General features: G+C 39.0%; 1 protein-coding gene across 1 annotated transcript; it reads left to right on the forward strand.

Annotated features, from left to right (window-relative positions):
- The first annotated feature begins 5,978 nt into the window (after positions 1-5,978).
- On the forward strand, positions 5,979-10,012 carry TSHZ1 (teashirt zinc finger homeobox 1). Its single transcript, XM_050891837.1, is given in 2 exon segments — positions 5,979-6,062; positions 6,064-10,012. Coding segments are annotated over 2 exon segments (3,285 nt in total). The 3' UTR covers positions 9,265-10,012.
- The last annotated feature ends 492 nt before the right edge of the window (positions 10,013-10,504 follow it).

The following is a 10,504-nucleotide window of genomic DNA, read 5'->3' on the forward strand; positions in this document are numbered from 1 at the left end:
CTGGGCCTACAGTCTTTGTCATCCTGATCTCTGGTGCTCTCAATAATGCAGCAAGCCTTTGCTCCACCAAAGCGTCACCTGTCTAGGTGAGTCGTGCCATCCCCTATCTGAAGTGACAGCCATCTTTGAGTACCAGCATCTTAACTGACTTCTCTTTCATCATCCATGTTAGAGAAATAACATTTTCGACAAGGTGTTGGGTTTTGCCCCCCCTTTTCTTTATTCTTTCCCTAGCCCCCCTTCACCCCTTAGTTAGAGCACCTGATCAAAAAATTATTTCTGACAAAGATTTCCTGCTCCAAATTAAATGAGCTCAAGGAGACGGAGCATTTTCACGCAGAAAGAAAGTGAAACGTTGATGTTGGAAGTTAATGAATCTGGTAGCAGAGAGAACATTATTGAGACCGGATAATATGATCTAACAGCTTTCCCTCTTCTTATCCTCCCTGTAAAGAATGTATGGAAGTCAGTTATGTGGCATGATTCTAACATCTGTCCTACCCCATAATGGTAATTTGTATAAGTAATGGAAACAGGTTAAATACTTCCATTCTAATGTTGCCAGCAGGGATGAAAATGAACATTTCAATGAAATAATCTCGACAGAGCAGGGAGAGGAGGGGTGGATGGACTGATTCATCTCCAGCTCTCTTTGGTGATCCGAACACTAATGAGAGTGCTTGAATGTATAGTTTATCAGATAGAAGGGGAAGAGCAAGTAAATTTCTCAGATTAGAATCACTGTGAAAATATACCAGCATGCAAGCTGCTTCGTTCTCCAATTGCCAGCGTTGGCTAATAATTTGCAGCATTCATTTTAAGGGGATAGGGGAGGGAAGAGAAAGAGGTGAAGAATATTTTTGTTGGTTTTTAATGGGATGCCTTTAAGGGTTATCATTCAACCTGCTAGAAGCACGGAGGTTGTTCTTGTTGCAGTACCTTATCTACTTTTCAGAACCATTGCATTAGAATTAGAGGGTAGGCAGTTCTAGTATTTTGCCCCCCATTTTGCTGCAATTAGAAATGAAAGACACAAACCACTATAGTAAGGTTATTTGGTTGTCTGATAGTCGGTGCTGCTCCTCAGCCATTGTCATAACTAAGCCATATTTTTCTACTGTAGTGACATTGTAATACAGACACACACACAGATTTGTAGCATCTGTGCCAGAATTTTGTATGAACATTTGTATATACTAATATAGAAAATTCGCAAATCTTCCAGCAGGCGTGTTAACCTCTCACAATGTGAGATTTTGGATTATTTTGTAAAACTCTCATGAATCTGTATTCTGGAAACGTATCTGTAAATGTTTTTTTTTCTCTCCCTCTCGTTTTTCTGTAACGAGGGAGATGTGGCTATAGATTGTCTTTTCTGTCCATATTTTTTTGCCCAAGATGTGAAACGTGTTCTTGTGTGCAGTGGAAGTCACCCCCAGCCTAGAGTGCAGTTTGTGCAAGGTGACAGTGCAGGCTGTGAAAACTTCTGCAGCTGCTATCTCCTGTTGGCTGGGTAAATATTAGAAGCTGTGGAAATACATCTGTTGAAGAAGGGTGAACCTTCACATTGTGCCACTATTGTTTAGTCCCAGACTAGGCCCTGATTTAGTGAAAAATTTTAGACTTAAACCCATCCCTATTTGTTGAAACTATGAAATATGTATTTCAGTGAAAATTATTTCAGTATTCAATTGCTTTACTGAATTGTGGCCTTCAATACTTAAGTGTTTCTTCTGAATAAATTTATTTATTTGGAGGATTTAAAATCAGGTCTTGAAGAGTTTACTACATTTTATTTTGTAGACTGTTAAAAACAAGTACAATCATTACTTTTTGTCCTTTTCAAAATAATGTATTCAATGCTGAATCCCTTTTTGAATGGAAAAGAATACCTCCGTAGAGACAGATTCCTCCAAAAGCACCAGTCCAAGGTTACGGAAAGGTTTTATGTGAGAATATTTATATTTTTAACCACATCCTTACATTTTGGATCTCTGTCTCCTTTTTCAAACAATGGATGTGTATTTATAGTGTAAATATTCTCACTGAAGCAAACACAATGTGCTGTGCTACTCACATGTACGATATATAGCGTCTCATGTCCACTTAGATTAGAATGCACAGCTTTTAACACTGCTCAAAGATGACAGTATATCTATGGGGAAGCATTGGCATCCAGAAGGCACATTTTATAGGCAAAAAATATTAGCAAGACTTAATAAGAAGAAAAGAAATACAAACTGCTCCCTCTAATTTTTAGTTGTCTGGAATTTGAAGCGTTTTCTCCTTTTTCCACTGTGCATTTGCCTGAGTCTGTGCATGCACAAATGAGAAGGAAAAGAAAAGCTGACATTATGTTCTGTAATTTCTTCCGCTTTCGATATAGTTTTTGTTGAGGAGGATCACTGCTTATATCTGCTCTTGGTATTTTTGTGTGGTTTCAGGACACGTGTAAACCAGCAGTGTCTTTGGAGATGCAGGAATATCTGGAGAAGATTGCTGAGAGTTTCTCGGTCACAGAAAGATATGCTGTCTGAAATCTGTCTGTCTGTTGATCTACCTATTATAATTTAGGGGGAGAATGTGAACATCTCACGCTTTTATTTGACCTAGAATAATATTACTTGTCTCTGCAAGTAATTATAATGGGAATAATTTTGCTATGTTTAAAATTCTGAAGTTTACTTATTTGTCAAATTTCTGTGAGAATTTTAGTAAAACATCATACATGTTTTTAGAAATTAACATTCTTCATTTTGTATGCTTCTGAATTAGCTCTAACAGAAACCTTTTCAGTTAGAGAATTGCACTGACCTTGCAAAATACCATATGTTGAGTGTGCTGCTATTCATCTTACAAACATTAGTAGTCTTGACTGAAAAGGTATTGTGTGTATCCTATGGTAACTAAAGGAGTTGTTAAATAAAATCTTTTTGATTGCAGTGATTGATAGAAATTAAACATTTCAGATAAATTACTCTCTTTTTGGTTAAGAAGTATTATTTCTTTGTGTTATTTCAGATAACAACTGTAAAGACATGTAGGTGTGCACATCATGTAAATTCAGGTTTTTTTAGAATCTGGGTTAAAGTCTGAAATCATAGAAAATCAGAGTCCTGGCCAGTTGTACATTCTTAATTCTTATATTGCAGTATATATTAGTAAGGGAGTGAACTCAATCATGTAGTAATCTCAGCAGAACCTAAGACTAGGAAAGTAAGTGAAAGATGGATATTTCACCCTAACACTCAGTTTCTTTGCTGTGACAGTTTAACACTGACCTTTCATGTAGTTTTAATGTTTCTTCTGTGGTTTAGGTCCTTTTATTTTTATGGTAAAGTGCAAAAATACGAGAATAGAGAAAACATACCGTCATAAATAAATAAAGGAAAATAAAAGATAGGGCAGTGGCTCAACTAGAGTTTCTACTTAAGCAGATATTTAGATGGTTATATATAGCAATTATAAAAATATATATTTATGCAATTTAGAATTAGGTAAAGAGATGTAAGCAGATAATTCACATGGATTCTTACAAAATGCTGCATCAACTATAGCAACATTCAGCATCTTACAGCAGTTTTTTATATCTATTTATTAAAATATTGGGATGTGAAAATTAGAGAAAATTGGCATAGTTCCACTGAGGTTAGTAAGAAGATAGCTGTTGATAAAAAGCTCAGAATGCAGGCCCCCTCAGTTTTCAGCTTCTACTTGGTGACTGTCTGCTGATCATTACTAAGTTTTGTTGTTTGTTGTTTTTTTTTTTTTAAATAAAAATGCCAGATGGTAACTGTCCATTTTTAGGCATTTTAGGCCTCAGAGTTTTTTTATTTTTTATTTAAAAGTAATTTCAGAATCAGAAATTATATTCTTCTATAACTGTTCTGTACTTTTCTGAAACTTAAAAATATATTGTCTTCTGCTGTTATAAATGACTGAAAACAGGTGTGTTTAATGAGAGAGCTAAGAGATCTTAGACTGTAGCTGTGGGAGTGAATTCTACTTGCATACCTAGAGTTCAGAACTGCAGTGGTACTACTGTGCTCAAATACCTGCAGAGTGTTTCAACAGCAGCATTACTGCAAGACTGGGAAGCTGACTGACTTCTTAGTTCTTTTACTATTTCTGTATTTTATTCTTCATTTTATTGACTAAATGCATTTTTAAGATTTTTTTTTTTTTTTCTGGTTTTATTATGCTTTTCTGGCATCTTCCTGACCTTTGGCTCCAGGATGATTTCTGTAGTGACTTCTATTGTGCTTGGTACTCACCAGTGCTTTTAAACATATTAGAAAACACCTGAGGCTGATGCATCTGTAAGGAATTGGGCCCTGCTTAACACTTTTTTAAAAACCAAAAGATTTTTAGTTTTTAATGCTAATTAAAAACCAAATTATCTTCTGAAAGCATTTGACACTTAGAGGACAGATGAAAGATGCAGTGGGCATCTTAAGGTTCAGCACTACTCTGGTACTAGATGGACTACTTTCCTAGTTTATCTTAAAAGATCAGGCTGAAGTAGTTAGGGGCTGCATTAAGACTGAATTGCAAAGGTGAATACAGAATGCAGTACTGGCCATAGTACTGTTACTTTTCTTAAAAAAAAAAAAAGATGTTTCAAAGAGTGTTCATATTACAATGAGAGAAGATTCCTTTATTTTTCAGAAAAGAAGTTTCAGAATATATTAGCAACTGTGTACGAAAAGAGGCTCAACTTGCACTTATGCTCCCCCCAGTTGAAGAAGACCTCAGCTTTGTTAACATGATAATACGTATTTTCTTCATATCACATAGGAGCAGAAGTGCTTCTTTTTCTGGCTTTCTTTCAGTATTGTACCATGGAAGGACATAGGCCACATTTCAGCATCACTTGCTGCTGCACAGTTCACCTGACAAGGAGGCATTTTTTTATTCAATTACTGAAAATTGTTCACAATCTATGTTTTCTACCTTGACATGCTTATAAATGATCTACGTTCCATTATCATTGTGATTTTTTTTTTAAGCTTCTTTTACAAAACTGGAGGGAAATGTGTACAAGTATGTTTTCTGCTTTGCAATGAAAGTGTACATTTATCACTTAGGTACATGCAAGCCACTTCTGTGAATTGGGCCCTTGGAGTAAATGTGTTTTGATGTAATGGCCATCTGCTCATGAATATCACATTTGCTAGTTTATAGATAAACACATAGTTTGGTAAGATTATATAGTTTCACCAGGTAGCAATACAGTAGCAAAGTTTTATCTTTACCATAAGCCAATAATCAAGCTGGGATGGAGGTCTCAAGTTTTTTGTTTGTTGCTTTTAAAAATTAATCTCTAATATTTACTTTTAGTTTCCGACTGCTGTTTTCAAAATGGTAAATGCGGGACCCACATCAGATCATAACAGGAGGCAAAGTATATCCCAGCCATTTCAGAAAATGATCATAGTCTTGCTTCTCTTTTCATCTTGTAAAAATGAAAGCTGTTCTGCTCTCAGATGGACCCAATACGGCCAGCCACCAGGACACCCTGGCTCTGCTGACCTGACACACTTGCCCCATATAGCTCCATTAGAGTCAGGTGTCAGTGACACAGAAATGGCCCTGGAAGCTGTAGCTAAAGCCAGTTAGCCAGAAAAGACAGCACTGATGAGATGGAGTTGGTCAAGCCAGTGGTTCTGAGTGCCTAGATCTGAGGGGTGCAGGTCAGCTGCAATGTGTTGCGCATACGTAGTGCAGTAAATATAGCTCAGTGCTAGGCCATTTTTTAAGTTGATAAAAACTGGTTTAGTAGGCTCTTTGTTTGATTTTGATTTTGATACTGTGGTATCTACTGTGGTCCTGGCACATATTTTACTGCTGAAGTCAAAGTTTATTCTTGGGTAGCACTGATACCAAACTGTAACCAGGACAGAGTATGTGGATTTATAGGTGGAGTGTGTGAGTGATGGTGAGTTTGGTTTCTGGATGTATCTTCAAAATTTGTCTTTATGGTTACTGCTTTTAGTACAGAAGACAGCAACGATGTAAAATGTGCATGTTCGATAACTTTGTCTTGTTTTTCCCCCCCGTCCCCCCTCCTGTATTTTAGCATATGTTCCTGAGGAGGAATTGAAAGCAGCAGAAATAGATGAAGACAGCGTGGAAGATGATGGGCTGTCTCTGGACATCCAGGAGAATGAGTATTTGTGCAATGAAGAAGCGGAGATCAAAGAGGCTCAAAGCTACCAGAACTCCCCAGTCAGCACTGCAACTAATCAGGATGCAGGCTATGGTTCGCCGTTTAGTGAAAACAGCGATCAGCTGGCCCATTTCAAAAGCACTTCCTCTAAAGAAGAGAAAGAGGATCCTCAGTGCACAGACAATGTTTCCTATCCACAGGACAGCTTGGCACAAATAAAAGCTGTGTATGCAAATTTGCTTTCAGAGACTTGCTGGTCCAGTTTAGCTTTGGACTTAAAGAAATCCAATCCAACCACCAGCAACAACGGAATCAGCCAGAATGAAAACTCCACCAGTACTGACACCAATGCCAATTCCCAGAGTACTAGTACTACCAGTACCAACACTAGTACCAGTACAACTACCAGTAATACTAGTAACAGTAATAGTAACAGTGGTGGCTCAGGTTATGACTGGCACCAAGCTGCATTAGCTAAAACTTTGCAGCAGACCTCATCGTATGGACTTCTCCCAGAGCCTAGTCTTTTCAGCACAGTACAGCTTTATCGGCAAAACAATAAACTTTATGGATCTGTGTTCACCGGTGCTAGCAAGTTCCGATGCAAAGACTGCAGTGCAGCCTATGACACACTGGTGGAGCTAACAGTGCACATGAATGAAACTGGACATTACCGTGATGACAACAGAGATAAAGAAGCTGATAAGACCAAACGGTGGTCAAAGCCTAGAAAACGATCACTTATGGAAATGGAAGGCAAAGAGGATGCCCAGAAAGTGCTGAAGTGCATGTACTGTGGGCATTCGTTTGAGTCTTTGCAAGACCTCAGCGTCCATATGATAAAAACAAAGCATTACCAGAAAGTGCCTCTGAAGGAGCCAGTACCAGCCATCACTAAATTGGTCCCTTCTACCAAAAAGCGAGCACTTCAGGACTTAGCTTCACCTTGTTCACCTGAGCCAACAGGGATCACTGCAGAAGCTTCACTGGGTGACTCTGCAAAGGATCAGAAAACTGCCAACCCCTACGTGACTCCAAACAACCGCTATGGCTATCAAAATGGTGCTAGCTACACTTGGCAGTTTGAGGCACGCAAAGCCCAAATACTGAAATGCATGGAATGTGGCAGTTCCCATGACACTTTGCAGCAGCTCACTGCTCACATGATGGTGACTGGTCATTTCTTGAAGGTGACCAATTCTGCTTCCAAAAAAGGCAAACAGCTAGTATTGGACCCTGTGGTGGAGGAGAAGATCCAGTCTATACCTCTTCCACCCACCACCCACACAAGGCTACCAGCCTCCAACATTAAGAAGCAGCCCGATTCCCCAGCGGGCTCCACAAACTCGGAGGAAAAGAAAGACCTAGAGAAGGAAAAGGTGGTGGTCAGTGAAACAGAGAAAAAGATAAAAGAAGAGAATGAGGACTCTACAGAGAAATTTGAGCCAACAACTTTGTATCAGTACCTCAGAGAGGAGGACCTAGATGATAGTCCTAAGGGCGGAATAGACATATTGAAATCCCTGGAGAACACGGTGACAACAGCTATCAGCAAAGCTCAGAATGGAGCCCCTTCCTGGGGAGGATATCCCAGTATTCATGCAGCTTACCAGCTCCCGGGAACAGTCAAACCCCTTCAGCCAGCGGTGCAGAGTGTTCAAATGCAGCCGTCTTACGCGAGCAGTGTAAAATCACTGTCGTCAGAACACAATGCGCTCATCCATTCCCCAGGCAATCTCACACCCCCACCTCACAAGAGCAATGTATCTGCTATGGAAGAACTGGTGGAGAAAGTTACAGGTAAAATCAACGTGAAGAAGGAAGAAAAGCCTTTGGAGAAAGAGAAGAGTTCTCCAGTCAAACCCATGTCACCTGCTGCTAAAGAAAACAAGGACTTCCCAAAAGCAGAAGAAATAAATAACAAACAGCAGCAGAAGAAGAGCTCTGAGACAGAAGTTCAGAAGGTCAAAAAGGATAGTCCAGCAGAAGCACATACACCAAATGGTACAGAGCCACTTAAAACAAAGGTTGCAAATGGCTGTAACAATTTAGGAATCATCACAGATCATTCACCTGAGCCATCCTTCATTAATCCATTGAGCGCTTTACAGTCCATTATGAATACCCACTTAGGCAAAATTTCTAAGCCGGTAAGCCCCTCTCTGGACCCTTTGGCCATGCTGTACAAAATTAGCAACAGCATGTTGGACAAACCCATTTACCCAACCACTCCGGTCAAGCAGGCTGATGCTATTGACCGGTATTACTATGAGAACAGTGATCAACCTATTGATTTAACCAAGTCCAAAAACAAACCTCTTGTTTCCAGTGTGGCTGACTCTGCTTCGTCCCCTCTAAGGGAGAGTGCCCTGCTGGATATTTCCGATATGGTGAAGAACCTCACTGGGCGTTTGACACCCAAGTCTTCAACTCCGTCTACCGTGTCAGAGAAGTCTGATGCTGACGGGAGCAGTTTTGAGGAAGCTCTGGATGAACTGTCGCCAGTACACAAGAGGAAGGGCAGACAGTCCAACTGGAACCCTCAGCATCTTCTGATCCTTCAAGCCCAGTTTGCTTCCAGCTTGAGGGAGACCCCAGAAGGCAAATACATTATGTCGGACCTAAGTCCACAAGAGCGGGTACACATCTCTAAGTTTACTGGTCTTTCCATGACCACGATTAGCCACTGGCTGGCCAATGTGAAGTATCAGTTAAGGAGGACAGGTGGAACTAAATTTTTAAAGAACTTGGACACAGGACATCCTGTTTTCTTTTGCAATGATTGTGCCTCTCAGTTCAGGACTGCTTCTACATACATAAGTCACTTAGAGACACACCTAGGGTTTAGTTTGAAGGATCTGTCAAAGTTGCCACTTAATCAGATTCAAGAACAGCAGAATGTTTCAAAAGTCCTCGCAAACAAGACTTTGGGCTCACTTGGAATTGCCGAGGAGGACTTAGGCTCCACATTCCAGTGTAAGCTCTGTAACCGAACTTTTGCAAGCAAGCATGCAGTCAAACTGCACCTTAGTAAAACACATGGCAAGTCCCCAGAGGACCATCTGATCTATGTAACCGAGTTAGAAAAACAATAGCGTCCAGGTAAGCAGCCAGGTATGCAAGTGACCACAGGAACATTGCACTAAACTTCTTCATAGTACTGCACTAGGCCTGACCTGAGCCTCTGAAATCAGTCTTACTTTTGTTGCTGAACTGCCTATCTGGACCTTGGTTTTTCTTACACTTATTTTGTAGTTATATTTATATGCTCTTTGTCTGATCTGTGCATGGTTATTTTTTGTTTCTGTTTTTATTTTTTGTGAGTCAAAGTCTGACCTTTATTTTCAACATCTGTCCTTGATGTTAAGCTATCTTTTGTAGAATATAGTGGGAGACACTATTGAGAGACATTAATTTAGCCGTAAAGAAAGACACAAAGAACAATGATAAAGAGACATCCTAAAATTACAAAGTTGCCATGACAATAAAGGTCACAGAACCTGGTAGTGTCAAGTTTTAACCCTCTGAGAACTGTAATAGCATTTCTGTGCCTTTCCCAGTGACTAAATAAGTAAATAAGGAAAAACAAAACAAAACAAAAGGCTTAAAGGCATTTCATTCAGATAAAAGCTGTGTCAGAAGCAGAACTTATTTTTTTTAAATGAATGAGCTTCTTTGTTTTTTTTAATGCAGAACTGGTTTGTGAAGAAATTGTGCATGCAGTCCTTGGAAGAAGGAGAGCTGTGTAGTACTCAAGGGGTTAGGAAGCCACAACTGTATAAGTTAAATAATAATTTAAAAAAAAAAAGCAAACCAAGTTGCCACTATGCCCAAACCCTCTGGATGCTGAGAATTGCCACTTTTTGGCAAAAAAAAAAAAAAAAAAAAGTATGCAAGCTGTTATTTAAAACAAGTGTAAAAATGCTCTTTTCTTTCCTTTTTTTTTTTCCTGTAAAATACTGCAGTTTATAGTTATTTACAAATGTTAAGCTTTGGTACAAGCTGACCTTTCTATAGTGTGCTGCATTGGTAAATGAAAACAAAAAAAATGGGGCAAATGTTGGATTCTGTTCCTTGTAAATTGCCAGCATCAGCTTAAAAAAATACATGTTACATATCGTACCATTTTAAACTGTTCAACTTTATTTGTACCTTCTGGCTGTATGCTTTCTCTTTTAACTTTTTATATTGTCATTTTATATTCAATTTCTGTGTATATAATGTAAAACCACACTTTTTGAATAAAATTTAGTTCCTGCAGCTTGATATAAATAGAGGAATTTTACTGGCACCTGCATCTTTCCAGATGCATGTACTTAAAGGAACTATCTGACA

This window comes from Gymnogyps californianus, chromosome 2 (genome assembly GCF_018139145.2).
Source record: "Gymnogyps californianus isolate 813 chromosome 2, ASM1813914v2, whole genome shotgun sequence".
NCBI lineage: Eukaryota > Metazoa > Chordata > Aves > Accipitriformes > Cathartidae > Gymnogyps > Gymnogyps californianus.